This window comes from Dipteris shenzhenensis, chromosome 6 (assembly GCF_047967505.1).
Source record: "Dipteris shenzhenensis isolate YYH24624 ecotype China chromosome 6, Dip_SZ_1.0, whole genome shotgun sequence".
Classification (NCBI taxonomy): Eukaryota; Viridiplantae; Streptophyta; class Polypodiopsida; order Gleicheniales; family Dipteridaceae; genus Dipteris; species Dipteris shenzhenensis.
In genome coordinates, this window is record NC_141601.1 from 57,591,870 (window position 1) to 57,610,648 (window position 18,779).

Consider the following 18,779-nt stretch of genomic DNA (forward strand, 5'->3'; position numbering starts at 1 on the left):
GGTAATGGAGAGGTTATCTTGAGTGGAAACTTCATCAGATGCAATAGTGCAAGGTGAGTGTCGGGGTGAAGGGCACATCAACTAAACCTCCACGATTTAACAATAATGACAAAGAGGCACTATGTGGGGGGTTGATGGTTGCCAATACTTGCCATTTGGCATGCCATGTCTAGCCATCATCCCAACTAACCATGATGGCAAGGCCAACTTTTTGTGTTCCCCTATTCCACTCATTGATGTATGGTTGACTACTATGATGAAAATATAAAAGAGTTCATTCAATTTAAAGGAGCAAGATTGGTCCTCCAATGGACACATGTCTTTTTGCTAATATAATTTTCTACATGCTAGCAAAAATTTAGCATGAGGGGTATAGAAGAATGCCATGCATATGAAAAGAGAGTGAATAATACTAGTCATGAAACATCATTGCCCTTTAAAGAGTATCCCTTAGCATCCCAAGGTCTACTTATGACACATAAAGGTGACCACTTCATATGCACCTATGGATCCTACCCCATCGAAACCCTAGGACCTAGCATGGGATTGATATCAAATAATTAATTACATTATTTATGGCTCTTGGACATATACTTGCTTAACCTACCTTCTAATTAATAGATATACCTACAAGTAGGGCACCATGTCCCCAATGGATCCCCATTTTTAAGCTAATATATAGATGAATAGGAATTATAGTTTCCTCATAAGGTCAAAACAAATCAATCATGTATTGCAATACCTATACCTCATCATCTCTATCCCTCCTTCATTAGCAAGATCCATCTTGTTGACATCTCAATACTAACCCTCTCTTGCTTGGGGAAAGCTAAGCTAGTCCAATGGATTAATCCAACAAGGGAAGTCCTCAACAACTATTAATAACTAGCGAGCTTCTCAACTCTTTACAATTTTCAACATACAACTTACTAGAAATGTCATCCTTTGTAGAGCATTTCATTAACACTCCATTATAAAAAACTAACCAAGATATTCTAAGCACTCTCTCTCTCAATTAAGATGTGATCCACAAGGAAACACCCAAAATGAAACTTCCAATATAAATATGATGGAGACAAAGTGTAAGTGACACTTATGAGGACCAAAAACTTGTATTATTAGAGACTTAAGGGCCTAAGACAACTATGGACTGTGACACACCTCTATTATGAGTTTTTGTCAATTACGATTATCGACTTGAGTTGAGGACTCAAACTATAGACACTACTATGTGCCACTAGCTAGTTGAGATATCCCGATGACTATGCAAAACTCAAGCAAGGCAACAAGGCTATGAAAAGTTGACTCTCACTGAGGAAGATATCCAACCTTCTTTTTTCTCTCCTCAAGAGGAATTTCATGACATTTGGATCCACAAACTCTATCTCTCTTGTAGTGTTCCTTCATTTTCAGCATGGACGCATATATACCTTACATTGATAGGATCCATGACTCAACATTGTCATCCATCTAAATACAATTATCGTCTGAAATCCATCCTTCATGTACAAGGATCTAGCACGCTCATGAGATTTTATAAATATGGTTTACAAAAGTTAACACATTAGATGGGGGACAAGACTCAATGTTTCAACCAAATGCTAAGAAATGTTATTTTACTAAGTAGCACCACCATTGCCATTGCCTTGTCACTTAGAGTGATCAAAGGTGTTGTTGTCTTTGCCTTGTAACCCAAATGGCCAAAGGCCTCTTTGTGGCACCTGTCACTTGGGGTGATCAAAAGGTTTGTTGTCACTTCCTTGTTACCCAAGCAATGAGACGCTTCCTTGTCACAACATGGGTTGACCACAAGGCCTTTACAAGGTGTATTTCCTTGTCACTCAAGTACTAGAGGCCTCCTTGTCACATTCTTGTCAGCAAAAATGACCACAAGACTAGAGGTAGGAGATCTAGGTCCATGGATGAGAATATTATCTTGGATGCTTTTTTCCAGTAGGTAGTCGAGATTGCGGGGCACATGGAGCAATATTTTTAGGCTTCGAAATGGTATTCGAACTCATATCTAGAGGACATACCCTTGGGATCATGGAAGATTTGGCCTTATGGGGTGTTCCCATAAAGTACTTGCAATGGGACCACAAAGAATTTGACTAGATTGATGTAGGAAATGAGAAGAACCTCCCATTCTCCCATTCTATTAGTAATGCTAGGAGGCTTCAACTCAATGTTAAGGGTTGGAAGCCCTACTACAAAGCCTCTCACTAGGAGCATTTTCACATTTTTGTCTACTCATAAAAGTATTTTTCTAAAAGCCTCTTAGAAATAGAAAAATCATTTTTTTCTTTTGACTTTCTATTCATGGAAGGATGATGTGCGTATGTTCCCCCTCATGGCACAAAGGTAGTCTTGAAAAAATCTTCCTAGCCATCCCTTGGTTATACTCATTGTAACCATTTATGCCCAGGAACATCCCACTTGTTAGTGGGAGTGAAAACCTATTTCTATTTTTGGCCCATAGAAGTTTGACTTCTATAGTACTCACAATCATGGATCTTGCATGCTTTCATTTTGGGCATATTAACAATACCACTCACCAAATCTAGTAGTTCATTGGATAGGTTAGGATTTCTTGCTCCATTTACTGAATTTTGGTCTACACCACCTTACTAGAGTTGGAGGGTTCACTTGGGATGAGCTAGGTTAACTTTAGGAGGCATGTTAATGGAATACTCAATGATCTTAGTAGCATTCCTTTTAGGTCTTTGTAGAACCACACAAATACATCCAAGTACTCTTGAAACCAATCAATGACTACACTAAGAAAATAGTCCTATTCCCAAAACCCAATATATTATTGGGGTACTCCTTAGTTTTGCTATTGAAATATTACCAATTGTGTGTGTGATCCACCTTGGGATGCTTGGCGTTGTTGAGATTCTTGATCCCCTTGCCCCTAATCCTTTGTATGCAAGGGTGCCTTTCAAGCAAAATCATCCTCAACTTTCTCCATCCAAGACAATTGGAAAATTCCTTTCTATTCTTTCTAAAATAAATGGGATACTATGTTTGCTACTACTAATGACATTCTTTTATTGTAGGCTTGCTTTAACATGCCTCTTTAAGGTAATCCTCCACCTCATATATCACCCCCATAAGATCTTCCTTGTCTTATTCTATCAATATGACATTGTTCTAAATCTTATGGGAAAAGTTAATATCATGAAAGTATTTGACTTGGAGCAAGTCACCATGTGCAAGCCACAAGAAGGCCTAAGATAAAGTGGCAACTATTTGTTTAGGAGCAAAGGAAGCCCTCCTATAAATAGTGTCAAATCGATAGAGTCACATTTTTTAGCTATGGCAACCCATTTTCATGATATGTAGGAGGCGTGATAAATTGAATCATGTGCCAAAAATTGTCCATATGTGTCCAATGGTCATGAAACTTTGCATAGACACCAGTTTAAGTAAGGTATATATACTAATAAACTTTCTTATGGTTTCAACATAGTTTCTATGGTGAGGAATGCATATTGGACATTTTCAATCATGCATGGTACATGAGTGCCAATGAACTGACAAATAATCGTGTTTTTGAGCTATGGTGGCCCGTTTTTTTGAGTTGGTGGAAACCAATAGGAGAAGTCACTAGTCAACTTTGATGGATGAGATAGCTAGGGTGACAATGAAGGGGCAATCTCCATCACATGGTGTGGGCATGGTCTCATGGATTGTGATTGTAAAAGGCTCGTCACTTGATTGGAAAAGGCTAGAGTGATGAGATCACCTGTATAAGCATTGTATTGGGAATCGTGCCCCCCCCCCTCTTTTTGACATCATACATGACACTCAAACAGGTTTGGTTCAAGAGCGTAGCATCAAGGACAATATCTTCCCTCTTTGGGAGGCAGTGATTTGAGCATGGGAGGAGCTCAATCAATCATTGTTCTTCTCTTGGATTGAGAAGCTAAGTATAATGACAGGGGAGAGTGGCCTTTTTTGGAGGGTACTAATGCTAGCCATGTGCTTATTGGGGTCCATACTGGGAAGGCTTTTCTCCTTCTCACTCATTACATCAAGATTTCCCTCTAGTGCCCTTTCTTTTTCTTTTCCTAGTAGACACTATGAGCTACTTTTGAGCTCCCAGATGGTTGGTTTCACTGGAATGCACTTATTCATTTGCTAGGGGATGAGCTTCTAGACTTGGAGTTTGCAAAAACCACAAACCTTTTTGTGGAGGGCATGGCAGCAAGCCTTGAGGGAGTTTGGGTGCCCTTGAGCTACAGTATCAAGCATCTAAGGCTAAGACCAATTGGACTCCTTACACCAACTAAGGAGGCTTAGGAGATCTTGGACTAGGGAGCAACTCTTGGTTTTAACAAGATCTCACAAAGTCACACAGCGAGGTACATAGGTTGCCATATGGACATTGATATTTTAGTAGAGTAGTAGATTGTCCGTGTCCTAGAGAGTGTGTGGTGCAATCTTTGCATTGGAGCTTGACCAAACTCACCTTAGTAGGGTGGACCATGGTCGACAATCTCTTGGCCATGGCTTGGTACATTGCCTCGTGCAAGTATTTTACAAGGGGATGCATGGGACATCTAAGTACAATTTCTTGTGGGCAAGATTAGATGGCAAAAGAAACACTAGAGCCATAGTCACTTGAAAGATAGTGATCATACCCCAGGTAGAGGGAGGATGGGCATCATAGACCCAGAGATTTAGAGTAGAGATCTTTCGGGTAAGCTAGTAGTGTGAGGACTCACTCCACACCCAGAGCCTTGGAAGCTTCTGCTTTAGGGAGGGCTTCTCCAGAACACCCCTCAAAAAGATGGCCAGTGGCAGGAATCTAATTAGTGGATTTTCTCAAAGGCTACCTTATGGGAAAGGGTCACCACCATTGATGATAATTCCTTGAAGGGTGTAGTAGCAATACCTCTCTAGAGGACTCATTTGGGCTAGCGCACAGAGCTAAAGGGAGTTCGTGTGCCAACCCATTTTTTGGCATTTTGGGATCGAGAGAGTGTCACCAAATGTATTTGGTTGGGATTAGTGGGATTGTGGATTAGCTAGTTTTTTAAGAGCATAGAGTCATAGAGGCAAAGGCACGGTTGAGTGCCATCTCCCATTTACGAGGGTATGCATGCAAATGATAGAAATTGACTCCACCATCCTTGAGTCTTGGTGGGTTGGACTTCATAGATGTTCAGCTCCTCCATGATGGTATGGCTAGTTCTTCATGAACAGATTACCCCTACGTTGATTTAGTATTTACATCAATACTAGGGCTCTTTCTAGTCTAAGCATTATAGAGTGGGGCTACGTGGGCTTCTTTAGATAGTGTTTGATAGAGGCCCAAAGATAGATGGGCCCCTAGACTTGCTTGATCATAAAGGATTAGAGTGGTGGCCAGATTTGGCAAGGCATGGAGCATTGATTATAATATAAACATCAACTCTCTTTTTTGCCCAAAAACAAAAAAGAATTTGGAGCAAGACGGGTTAGTGGGAGCGACATCCCTTATGGGGCAAGTGGTTTTGGCCATCTAGAGTAGGGCATTGTGGACCCCTCTATAGAACAACATTGGATTGAATAACAAATGCCCTAGAGGTCATCTCTAGATTTTTGTCACATTTATGGGCTAGCCACTAGCCACGAAAGATCTCATACTTCATGTGGATGGTTGTCCATGGGGATGCCCATCAGCCCCTAGTTGGAGTGGATGTGGATTGATGGGCATTGCCACTAGTGCATGAATGGATTTTTGGATATGATCCCACACTTTCTTTGGAGCTACTTTGCAACACAAAGGATCTTGAGGGGCCCTTCAAAAGGAGGCCATGGTAGCTTGGTTGAAAGAATAAGGCCATGCCTTCTCCACTGACAAGGTCACCCTAACTTATACGATTCATGTACATAGTGTCTTTTGAGTCGACATACAGATGTGACTCCCCTTTCTTGGCAACATCCAATTTCTTCCCAAAAGAATAGTGTTTGGGAGATGGAGCTCAACATCACTGCTTGGAACATCTGGGTTGCTTGCTACAACTTGGTGATGAGAAATCACCAAGTCCCACCTTGGGTCACTCTCATCGCCATTTGGCAGGATATTATCTACACCCTGTGTACCATTTGGGAGTGTGGGATGTTAGGATCTAGGGTGACCATTAAAAGGTAGGAGTATTTCTTCAAGGCATGTAGGAATACCCTATTTTAGAGATTACCTAGGTACATAGCTGGGCTTTTTGAAAACAAGCTAGTTTTCTAACAACCAAAATTTCACCTTATTTTTCCACGATCAATGCCTCATGGATTGCTAGTTCATATGGTTGTTTTTGTCAAAGCATTACTAGAAATTTCTTTCTCTAGAAGAAAAAAGGCATAGAGGTTGTAAGGGAACTTTGGAAGGATATGAAGGAAAAGGCATGAATGAAGTAAGAGTCATCCACAAAACGAGATCTAGGAGCTATGGTCAGTGTAGAAGTTTGGAAGTACCAAGAGTTGGGAGTCAAGATAAGTGCAAGCTACATTGAGACAGGTGCTAAAGTTGTCACTAGCCACGAGAAGGCTTAACCGCTAAAGAGGTAAGTGTGTTCTTTGTGAGCTTTAGATGATGCTTCTTCCTTCGTGGCTTTTGTTTGTTTTGAACCTCTTCTTATCCCTTTTATTCATAGCTTTGGTCCAACCACTATTTCTCTTATTGCTCCAAGTACAACAAAGCCTCATTGAAATTGGTGGCTTTGGACACTACTCAGATTGGTCTGCATGTTGCTCCACTAGAGATCTTCTCAATCTTCCTCTCATGTATTGCTTCTTGCACCTCATTTGTTCTTTTGGTGAACCTCTTCTCCAATGTCCTCAAGTTCTCTCACTCAATTTGCTCCTTCATAGTCATCAAAATTGTTTGGCATAACTTTTGTCTCTCTTGACCACAAAGACCTAAAGATGTTACGTCCATCTTAAACTTTTGCGCACCCCAATATGATTGCTAGAAATGTGTGAGGTGGGGCTTTGTACCCTACTTGAGGTATTACCATTGGCTTTAGGCTATTTGCACAAGGAGACTTTCTTCATGTACTTGCTTCTTTTCATGACTCCTGCATTGTCCCTTATTATATGTGCTTATCTTGCAAAGAGACAAAAGATGCTTTGGTGCAAGTCTATGAGTAGTGTTATATAAGCATACAAAAGGTTTCTTTATAGAAATGCATGAGGCATGATGGCAAGTATGTGCAAAGATGAGATAATTCTTATAAACAAGTGATAATATAGACAAAAGTGTGCACACACGTTGCTAACATTGTACAATAGACAATGAAATCACCTAATCGTCCTATCTTCTTGCTGGGCCGATTGCACCTTTGAGGAGTGGTAAGAGAACTTTGTTATGTGGATCTCTAGGGCTTGGAGATCAAGGCATGCGCTCTTATACCTATTTGCAAGCCACTACGAGGTCAAGTCCTACTCTTTGACTCTATCTATGGAAGCCAAGTCAGTCTCTCCCTGTTGTGAACTTTGTGATGCCTCTCGTAGTGCCTTATGACTGTAGCTCCTCACCACTCCTTTGAATCATTGTTGTTCTCTAGCTGGACCATCCATTATAAGGAGACATATTTGGCTAGTGATACCAAATCTGCATCCCATTTTAGGGGAGCTCAATGGGAGCTCACAATCGATAGGCTACTCTAGATGAAGCACAATTATGGAATGATTTGACATTGTCATCTTCGCTCAGATACCTATGCATTTTCAAGTCCCCAACATAGAATCTGTCAAGACTCTCGAGTAAGCCATTATGTCACATCTGCCTAAAAGAGTAGTAGAGGCTGCCAAAGAGTCTGGAGAACTCTGCCTTTTGGCATGGATCTCTGCCACTCAGAGCAAAGATGAACTGGTCCCAAGTACTATGCTCTAAAGGGGCTTATTCTCCTCAAACTCTAGATTGTTGAAATCTCCTCCAAAAATCCACGATTCTACATTTGGGAGAAACTCAGTGAGCCAATTGTAAAAAGTTGGTCTAAACTATATATAGTTAGGTGTGTAAGCATTCAAGGTCCCAATCTTAGACTCCCCATCCTCATGCCAATCCATATTGCTTGTTCTCCAATGAGACCCCCCTAGTCAAAATAGATGTAGCCAAGGATTAGGAAATTGAGATGCATAATACCCCACTCCTCCTCATCATTGGTGTCCAAATCTCCAACCCATGCTCTAGAAGGCGACGGCACCATCGTCTGATGTCCAAGGATGAGAGCATGTGCTCCTGAATTAAGATAGATGAATTTGATAGAACTACTAACCAAAGATCACTTTGTAGCTCCTAGTGAAGAATAAGCTATTTCATCCTACTGATGTGCCCAATTGTGAAAGTTCCAACTCACCATGGTCCAACTCATGGGGAGGAAGGGGTGGCAACCAAGTCCCTCCTATGAGTGGAAGCTTGTGCAATTATCATGGATTTTTGTGAATTTGGAGGGGTTTTGGAAGGGAAGTAATTTGGAGGGGGTTTGAAAGGGAAGTAATCCACATCATTGCGATGGCACACCAAAGGCATGACAAGATCTATGTTTACCTTCAGGACCCACTACATCAGGAAGGAGACCTCCACTTCTAATCGGTTGGTGCACTGGTTTAGCACCCAATGTGTAACCTTCTTGAGCTGAATCTCTATCCCTAAGTGGATCATAGCTATTTCAAGGCCCAATTTTAAACCTTGAATCTGATGTCTCAAGGATTCAACTTCGACCAAGAGGGTGTCACAAGCCAAAGGATGAAGTAGGCAAATGGAGCTCCTCACCAAAGGATAAAGGGAGATGACAACAACTAAAGGACTTGGCGACGAAGGGAGCTTGTGGAATCCGCCCATTGACATAATGTAATGGATGCCCAATCCACAACATCTCAAACATTAGATAACAAAAATGTAAAAGCACATGGCCACATTGGAAACCTAGGTGAACAAGCAGCTCAACTCTGAGTGCACTAGCAAATCTATATAGCAAACATCTAAGTGATTGTCCTCTGAATGTTATCAATCATTTGATCTCTAAGGTGGTCAAAACAGATCTAGAGAAACATGTAGACCTAGCAGTCACGGAGAAAAAAGGATGAGAGATTTTAGCATAGACTATTTGCATTTGGGGGCTTTCCAGAATGGAGGTGCAAGGGTTCTAATTTTGAGAGAGATTTTGAATAAATAAAGAAAGCCACACCAAAGGTTGACATGGGATATAGAGCAGTTGAAGCAATACAAATGACACCACAGAATCATGTTATCATTATGTTCCTAACTAAAGAATATAAGTTGCAACTTCTCTAAACACACAAGCCTATGGGTAGTTGAGGAGCTCACCTCCTAGTAATTGCAAAAAAATGCCACCACGTTACAGAAGGTGAAGGAAGCTAGAAAGGAGGGCGATTGGGCTGTCGACCATGAAGGCAAGGCTCTCATCAAGGGGTTCAAATGTAAACCCTAAAGACTCTCAACCAATAACTGATGTACATAGGTAGGTTTTGGAAATGGATGCCAGCTTTAGTGGATCCACTCTTTAGTTTTTCCTACTATTTCTAGGTTTTTTTGGTCTCATAGACCTTTCAGTCTTTGACAAACTATAATAGAATTTTTTTTCTTTCTTTCTTTCTTTCTTTCTCATTAATTCTTCCCATATCTCATCTCCAATCCATTTCATTCTCCATCTCTTAATTCCTTAATGACCTTAGGATGCATTGAGCACCCTTGAGCATTGTATTGTCATCCTTTATTGATACTTTGGCTCTTTGGTGGCATCATAACTTTTCCATATGCACCACCTCCTCCATGTGCACCCTCCTCCTAGCTTTAGATGCTACATTGGAATTGGCAATTTTGAGTTAATGGATTGGAGTGGAGCAAGTAGCCTCTATTGCCAAGTCATCTTGGATGCTAACAACCTTGTCGTTGTCACCTCTATAAGCACAAATCTCATCAATATTGTTATTCCATGGGGCTATTTGGTAAACCTAAAGGAACCCAAAGTCATCTACCCAACTTATATTTACAAGGGGTCACTTGGTCAATTCACATGTTGTATCAGAGGCCATCTAGTCACCTCCCATGTACAAATATCTATTTGGTCACTTCACATGTGCAAGGCGCCATCTACCGACCTCACATGTACAAGTGGCCTTTTGATCACACCAATTGTACCAAGGTTATCCAAAATGTAGTAGAGACCATCTTCTTTCATTCGTGTACTATGGTGGCATCATGGCCTCCTAGATTTGCTTATAATATTAGCCGAGAGGGAATAAAAGGCATCACAAATATTCTAGCAGGAACCAATAAATGTAGCACATTTTATCGGAATTCCTCGCTAATGAAAACATGCTTATTGGATACAAAAAGAAATTCTAATACAAATCCATTTACATGACATTGCATTCCATAGCTAGGCTCATAGAAATAGCATTATATAAAGAAAACAAAGTGAGTATTAAGGAGGAGTGAATAACCGAATTCAAATAACTACGCATAAATGAGGAATATCAATTAGACAATGCAAATGAAAGTGCCAAAGAAATAGTGATAGTTGAATAGACAATATCACCATTACAAAACAACTAGTGGAATATGAAACCATAATGATACATATAGCTCCTTGAAAGGTATCCACCTCATAGTCTTTTCCAAGATAAGAACAATAAAGAATTAAACTTCCTAATGTTGTTTATTAGAAAACTAAGATGTATAAATAGCAAGAACTTGAGTTATCAATAGTCAAATGAAAATTAATGCATAGAAGCCATATCTTTGTTCTCTGTATACTTAACTCATTTTCCAAGTGCATAAAAGTTCTTGTTCATCAAGTAATGTAATCTTAATGGGTTTGCTTAAGGAAATGTGTAGTACAAAATGGAATATTGTGTGTGAAAGATGTATCCTCCAATATGATGGAATAAGCGGCTTCATATTAAATGTTGTAGTAGGAACCAATAAGATGTATTACATCTTGTCGTAATTCCTTACTAATGAAAACATGATCATTGGATGTATCCTCCAATATGATGGAATAAGCGGCTTCATATTAAATGTTGTAGTAGGAACCAAAAAGATGTATTACATCTTGCCGTAATTCATTACTAATGAAAACATGATCATTGGATTCAAAAAGAAATTATAATACAAAATCAACTTATGATATGGAAAGTCCATTCCACAACTAGAGCTCATTGAAATAGCATTTTATAAATAAGATTATGAAGGGTGAGAGGACTAATCCACTTTAAATTACTAAGCGTAACCTCAAACAATACAAATGAAAGTGCCAAAGGAACTGGCGGTGATGCAAATCAATAGTGATAGTTTGATACACAATATCACTAATACAAAACAAATAGTGGAATGGGTCCATAATGAATATATATCATTCCTTGTAAAAGCCATTCCCTCTTGGTCTTTTCCAAGGTAAGAATGGTAAAGAATTAAACTTCCCAATGTTGTTTATTGGAAAACAAAGATGTACAAACAATAAGAACTTATAGTTATCTGGGAACTAATATATAGGAGCCATATCTTTGTTCTCTGTATACTTAACTTATTGTCCAAGTGCATAAAGTTCTTGTTCATCATCAAGAGATATAATCTGATATGGACTCACTTAAGGAAATGTGCAGTACAAAATAGAGCCTTGTATTTGAAAGAGATATCCTCAAATACAAGCATAGAAAATATATTGAAATCACTTTAAATGGATATTAGAACTTTGAACATTTGAGAACATCACTTGATTTTAAAGAACACCTTGAGCTAGATGTGATGAAGTGAACAGTGCCACCTACATTCTTCATTACTCTTCATGTGTTGTACATATTTGGTACTCTTTGATGGAACATCTCAAGAAACGAGATCCATCCTTACAAAACTAGGATAAGTTTTATCAACAAAGTCCAACTCACACAAAACTTAAGATATCATCCATCAATATGTGCTTGCTAATCTATTCACAAATTACAAAGCTTGCTTAGCTCTTCAATGAAAGATCCACCATTATTAGGGCATGTGTTGGGTTATTTCTTTCTTACTAAAAATCTAGAAGTTGAAAATTTCAATATAATCATGGCTCGATATGGATTGATAATGCCCCAAATATTTAGATAGAAATCATAATCATAATTAACTTCATTAATGTGCACTAAAGGGTTAGTAGACACAAGAATCCCAAAGAGATTTAAAATGTGTAAACACACTATAACATGTGATGAACAAGACATGATATATCGTGCTACTAGAGTGAAAAATGAGAAAGCATGCTTAACACATTAAAGAATGGTCCAACATTATTAGGGCATGCATTGGGTCATTTCTATAATTGAATTCCAAAGTTAAAGAAGTCAAAATGATATGGGTTGATATGGATTGACAATGCCCCAAAATATGTTGATAGACATAGTAATTAATTTCAATGACGTGCTAGTATGGGACCACAACCTCATACTATACTTCATGCATAGTTAAATGAACAACACAATAGCACAACTCATTAAATTCCATCAATATTAGCACATATGTTGCAACGCTACCTCTCGCTACCTCACTATATTCCAAAGTTGAAAAAGTCACCATGACATCGTTGGACACAAATATGACAAATGCCTCAAAATATGTCAATAGAAACAATGCAATAAAGACTTAATAAACAACAATCCCAAAGAGTTGACCAAAAAAGACATTCTAACTTGCAAGAAAGTGATGCATCATGTGTCATTTAATTACACAATCGCCATTCGAAACAACCATGACGTCAACGAACTATGTACCATATGTATCTGAATTGGGGAACACAATTTTCAAACGACACAATGAACCTATGCATATGGTCAAATGCTTCATCTAAGAACATCTCCAAAAAAATGAGCGGCACTTTCTTATGTGTGCTACTAGCATCTTGCATTGTGTTATTATTGCCTTTTCATAAAAGCACTGGAGAAATACGATTTATAAACACAAGCCCAAAAGAAACTGTACTGCGCTTTGATTTTCAAGAGAATCCACCGATTAAAAAAGATGAGAGAAAATTGAATGGCAAATATGAGATTATTCCATCAACCAACTACAATATACAACTCACAATTTAAAAAAAAAAGTCAAATAAAATATACCTTGACACTTGTTGGACATTTTGAAGAGAAGACACCAATTAAAAAAGATGAGAAAATTAAATGGCAAATATGAGATTATTCCATCAACCAACTACAATATACAACTCATAATTTAAAAAAAACAGTCAAATAAAATATACCTTGACACTTGTTGGACATGGACTAACCACCTACCAATGTTTGCATAAACAATCTAATGTAAATATTGTTTCGTAATAACAATGGTATAAAAAATAGCAAGCCTATTGTTGGAATTTATCACTTTGTACATCAAACTAGTAATGAATGATGACTTTCTTTAAGAATTCTTATTGTTTGCAAAAAAGAGGGGAATACCTTGACACTTGTTGGACATGGACTAACCACCTACCAATGTTTGCATAAACAATCTAATGTACATATTGTTTCGTAATAACAATGGTATAAAAAATAGCAAGCCTATTGTTGGAATTTATCACTTTGTACATCAAACTAATAATGAATGATGACTTTCTTTAAGAATTCTTATTGTTTGCAAAAAGAGGGGAATACATAAATGAGGCTGTTTGAAAAAAAAGTAGCTTCTCTATATTGAAACAATATTGGTTCATCTATACTTACTTATTTTGAAGAATCCATGTGCTCTTCAAAGGTTACTCTACGTGCCCCTCAAAGGGGAGTCCTTCTTCTATACTAGAAAGAGATCCACGTGGAGCGCAGTGGAGGTTTGGAAAGGAGAGGACAGAGATTTGCACAAGGTTCGGGAAGGGGAGGAGGAAGTTCGGAAATGGAGAGAAAGGAGAGCCGCGCGCGGGGAAAAACTAAGCAGAGCAACAAAGGCGCAAAACAGGCCACATGGAAGCAGGCACCTGCCATAACTTTGTGGTGTGGATATCTTTTGAATATATTATATATATATATAGTATAAATATGAATATGAATATATATGTATAAATATATGTAGAGAGAGAGAGAGAGAGAGAAGGAGAGAGAAAGAGAGAAGTAGAGAGACAGAGAGAGAGAAGGGGAGGTGAGAAAGAAAGAGAGAAGTAGAGAGAGAGAGAGAGAGAGAGAGAGAGAGAGAGAGAGAGAGAGAGAGAGAGAGAGAGTTTTTTACTTCGTAAGAACAATCCCAAGGAGCCAATTCTGACTCATCCGAAGTCGATCACAAAGGATCGAACACAACACACACAACGACACAAACCAGAGCCTCAACCACCAAGACCCACGCAGGTTTTACTAAACTTATGGGGAAGGGGGGAGAGAGAGAGAGCAAATTTGGATTAGAGATAGAGAGAGGACATAAATAAAGATTTATATTTTCATTTATTTAAACATATGTATCTATATATATACACATAGATATATAGTAATAATTTCACCCCTTCTAGAGAGAGAGGGGGAGTAAAAAAGAAGTAGAGAGAGAGAGAGAGGGGGGAGAGAGAGGAGGGGAGAGAGGAAGGGAGAGAGGGGAAGAAAGAGAAGTAGAGGAGAGAGAGAGAGAGTTTTTTACTTCGTAGAAACAATCCCAAGGAGCCAATTCTGACTCATCCGAAGTCGATCGCAAAGGATCGAACACAACACACACAATGACACAAACCAGAGCCTCAACCACCAAGACCCACGCAAGTTTTACTAAACTTATGGGGAAGAAGAGAGAGAGAGACAGAGAGACAAAGAGAGCAAATTTGGATTAGAGATAGAGAGAGGGCATAAATAAAGATTTATATTTTTATTTATTTAAACATATGTATATATATATATATACACATAGATATATAGTAATAATTTCACCCCTTCTAGAGAGTGTTGAAACTTGGAATTTCAATTCTTTAAATTAAAGAATTTTAAAGATCCCTCCTTAAAACCTTGCGGTGCGAGTCTCTAACCCATCGTAGACGGATCAAGTTACTTATGGATAGAAATACAAGTGGGTACTTCCTTTGATAAATCCAAGTTGTGAGGTTAGAACAAAAATTAGTTTAGAAGTATTAAATAGGCCACAAACAACGATATTATCTATACAAGAAATTAAGACTTTTTGGATAAGAGTTTTTTAGATGGGAAAATTTCAAATATGTAAATGTGAATTGCATGAAATACAAGTGGGTACTTCCTTTGATAAATCCAAGTTGTGAGGTTAGAACAAAAATTAGTTTAGAAGTATTAAATAGGCCACAAACAACGATATTATCTATACAAGAAATTAAGACTTTTTGGATAAGAGTTTTTTAGATGGGAAAATTTCAAATATGTAAATGTGAATTGCATAAATAAGAGGCCTTTAACTCAATCATGGTCTCATTTCCAAAATTCAAAAGATGTGCCTATATAAGGACCTTATATAGCATAAAGGAGGGTTTAGGATCGAAATAAATAAGATTAGCATGTTCCCATCCTAGATGCTATAAAGAAGGCCTTTATAGACCACCAAAAAGTGCCCAATAAGTGCCCATTGTTGGAGCACTTAAAAATTTGGGATGGGCAGGTTCTCATGGGCAGTGAGCAGGCCTTTACATACAGTATACACTACCCGCCTGAAGGTGATAAGAATCCATAAATGAGCAAGAAGGATGGAAAAGCATGAGTGGCTGGTTTAGTGGGTGCCAATCCAACCAACCTGGTTGCCCATTGGACGGGCAAACTTTGGGCTTGACTTGGCAGCCAACTACAATCCACTCATTGTAGTCGAGCATGCAATGTGTAAAGCGTTGACCGCCCACCATTTCATTTCTCCATTGTCAATGGCTGAAATGCTTAATCATGGCAATCACCTCCTTAGCTCTAGAATGGGATAAGCTAGTTTTTTCCCCATTGTAAAGGTGGTCTATTTCTTCCCATCCACATTCACTTTCAACATAAAATACCTTTGTACTACTAGAATCTATCCAATCCTACAAATTTAGAAAATTTGATGGAAAGGATAGCCCTTCACTTTCAACATAAGTTTAGTAGATGACTGGAAAGAAAAAGGAAAGGACAACTCACGACCGAGGAACACAGGTAAACATGACTTTGGAAGGATTCTGTTAAAGAGATTTCTGCAGGACAGTCATGAAATGGCTGCAAATGCAGTGAACAGCAAACGAGCGTTCATACTAAAACACAGTTTATGAACAGTTCACACAAAGTGAGAGAGCTTGAGAACAACTTATCATGCAAGAGTACATAGAGAATTAGCACTGGATGCTTTCTATCAAACGGAAGCAATACTGCAGTCCTCTTCTTCATTCATAACATGATGATATCATCTACGCTTCTACAACGTGTCTATGCACATGCACCATCAAGGATCTGTTCGAACTTCGTACATAAATAACCTGCGGAATGCTGTGACGCTACAAAATGGACATCCTCTCCTCAAGTTCATTAAAGATCCAAAGGAGCGCACAAAAAAAATTAGGGAACAGAAGGCAACCTTGTCGACGCAGATGCCCCCGCTCTCATCAGAATGACGAGATTTGACGTACGTGAGCAACCGTGATTGAAAATATACTTTTTACAGTCTTGGACTCATTAGAAACATCACCATCAGGGCGCAAACAATGTGAATCCAGTGCAGGTCGACGGGAGGAAGCTGGCGCATGGCACCACTAGAGGAGGTAGTGCCAGTGGCGGTTTGGGGGCTGAGAGACGACGTACTGTTCAGACTGCTCGGTGGTGAAAGGGTCGTATTTGTTGGAGGAGAAGGGCTGGTGGGCGTAGTAGTACTAGAACTGAGACAAATACAACAACACATTTAGATTTCAGATTCCAGAACAAACCACGTTACAGATTCGACAGAATATAAGAGGCCATAATAACTTACCCTAATGCCTGGAAGATGCAAGAGCCATTGCCTGCAGCAAACATGCAGATTGAGATTTAAGACTCCAAACTTTTGAGACTACCATAACTTCGATAAACAATCATCCATTTAGAGTACCAGCTTGCAAGAAGGGACCCGAGAAAAGGGAGTGTAACAATACTTGGGTTTGTCGATGTCGTGGTTGCAAGGCCCCCGAAATCACAGGAATTTGATGCCCCGTTCTGGCTGACGTAATAGGCGTTAAACGCGTAATCTGCATGATTAATCAGGGTGTTTGGCTGGTAACACGTACCGCCCTGATTAATTTGTGTACAATCTACATTTCCTAGGCCAGTTCCTGAACCACAAGCCCAATTTAAGGCCGTTTGCAGCTTAGTCGGATCTGCAGTTGGTAACGCTACGCAATAAAGGGCCGACTGTAGCCGTCGATGTATGACCTCGGCAATCTCCATGGACGGTTCCAGCGTCAATCGCAACATTCTGGCAGCCCCTGTATTGCCGGGATTCGCACTTGCCAGTCAGCGTTCTCGACCCGCAAGCGAGATAAACAGAAGGCCAGCGGTGGCAGCACAAAAGCAAAAACGTGCTCGCATTTAAATAACAGAGAATACAGAGGCTCCGACTTGTAGCAGGGAGGCGATCGTCTTCCTTATGGCAATGAGCTCTGCCAGAACGCTTACAGTGGACCTTGAGTTACTAGTAGCTCTTTCCACCGGTACAGGGAACAATCTCAATGAAGGTGTTGACCCAAAGGTCATGCCTTGCTAAGATTTTGTTTCGTTTTGCTTCAATTTTTGGCTAATTATTGCATACGGACGAATGAAGGATCCCATAGAAAGAAGCTGTTCCAGTTTGAAGTAAAATTTACAAGAGGAGGAAGTGGGAAAGGGGAAGCAGAGGATGAACAGGATCGAGGGGAGTAGAGAGGGAGCGAAACAGGGGAAGAGAGCCCTTTGCAGAGATGAGAACGTACCTCCATCTAAAAGGAAGAGGAACACAAAACCCAGGATATGCAAAGCGTAGTGAGCGCCCCGATATCTACCCTTGGAAGCCACCATCATAGGAGGAGCAGCAGCAGCCAAGAAGGGAAGGGTCGAGAAGAAGATGGGCAGAACGGGTGTGTATGATGGGAGGCCGGGGTGAAAGCAACGGACAGGAACTGTCAAGGGTGTGGGGAGAAAGGCCAAGGGTGTGTGTGTTGGGGGGGGGGGGGAGGGGGTTGGGAGGAAGGTGAAAAGTCGAGGGATCGGAGAGAGAGAGAGAGAGAGAGAGGAAGGGAATAGTGGGTTGAAGAAGGGAGGCTGCAAATGAAGAAATGAGGGCAAGTAATGAAGAGATGAGGGGGGTGGGGGGGAGTAGAAGGGTTGCGTCTGGGGGGGAACTTGGGAAGGTCGGTGAGGTTACTAAGCCAGAATGAAGAAAAAACGTCTCTGTGTGTGTGTGTGTGTGTGAGAGAGAGAGAGAGAGAGAGAGAGAGAGAAAGGAGTTTAGAGAGGCCCTGAGCCTGCGTGTATCTAGAGGAAGAGGAAGAAGAAAAAGAGGAATGGATGGATGGAGACTGGCTAGAAATGAAGGGGGGGAATCTGCTGAGATGTGCCACAAGGAAACCGCAGCAGGCAAAAGGTCTTATCAGTCACACAAACCTCAATAACTTAGTAGGCCTGGAGGGAGGCCCGAGGTGACTGTCAACAGATGTTGATAGCATTGTGGCTTATTTGGACCAAATTACTAGTATTAGCCCAGTTCAACAGGGTACGACCAGGCAACGCTAAATAATGTAAAATAAGCTAAGATCTACGGTTCCCCGAGTCCCTTCTACTTTTACTGCTGCTTTGGATTCTTTTACTTTGCTATACACAATCGATACCTCATCAACGGCTCCATTTTAGCC

The 18,779-nt window shown here is 39.9% G+C and overlaps 1 protein-coding gene across 1 annotated transcript; it reads right to left on the reverse strand.

Moving 5' to 3' along the window:
* Window positions 1-16,214: 16,214 nt before the first annotated feature.
* On the reverse strand, window positions 16,215-18,083 carry LOC147901406 (uncharacterized). The gene is made up of 4 exons (XM_087375850.1): window positions 17,862-18,083; window positions 17,049-17,378; window positions 16,889-16,919; window positions 16,215-16,796 (listed from the first exon to the last, which is right to left on the reverse strand). The coding sequence occupies exons 1-4, from the start codon at window positions 17,947-17,949 to the stop codon at window positions 16,580-16,582; spliced, it is 666 nt and encodes a 221-aa protein (XP_087231976.1). The 5' UTR covers window positions 17,950-18,083; the 3' UTR covers window positions 16,215-16,579.
* Window positions 18,084-18,779: the final 696 nt, after the last annotated feature.

Coding starts and splice junctions, on each gene's coding strand:
- LOC147901406 (XM_087375850.1), bottom strand. CDS start 17,949: ATGATGGTGGCTTCCAAGGGTAGATATCGGGGCGCTCACTACGCTTTG. Junction 17,379..17,861: donor CCTCTTCCTTTTAGATGGAG/GTACGTTCTCAT, acceptor CCGGCAATACAG/GGGCTGCCAGAATGTTGCGA. Junction 16,797..16,888: donor TGCATCTTCCAGGCATTAGG/GTAAGTTATTAT, acceptor TATTTGTCTCAG/TTCTAGTACTACTACGCCCA.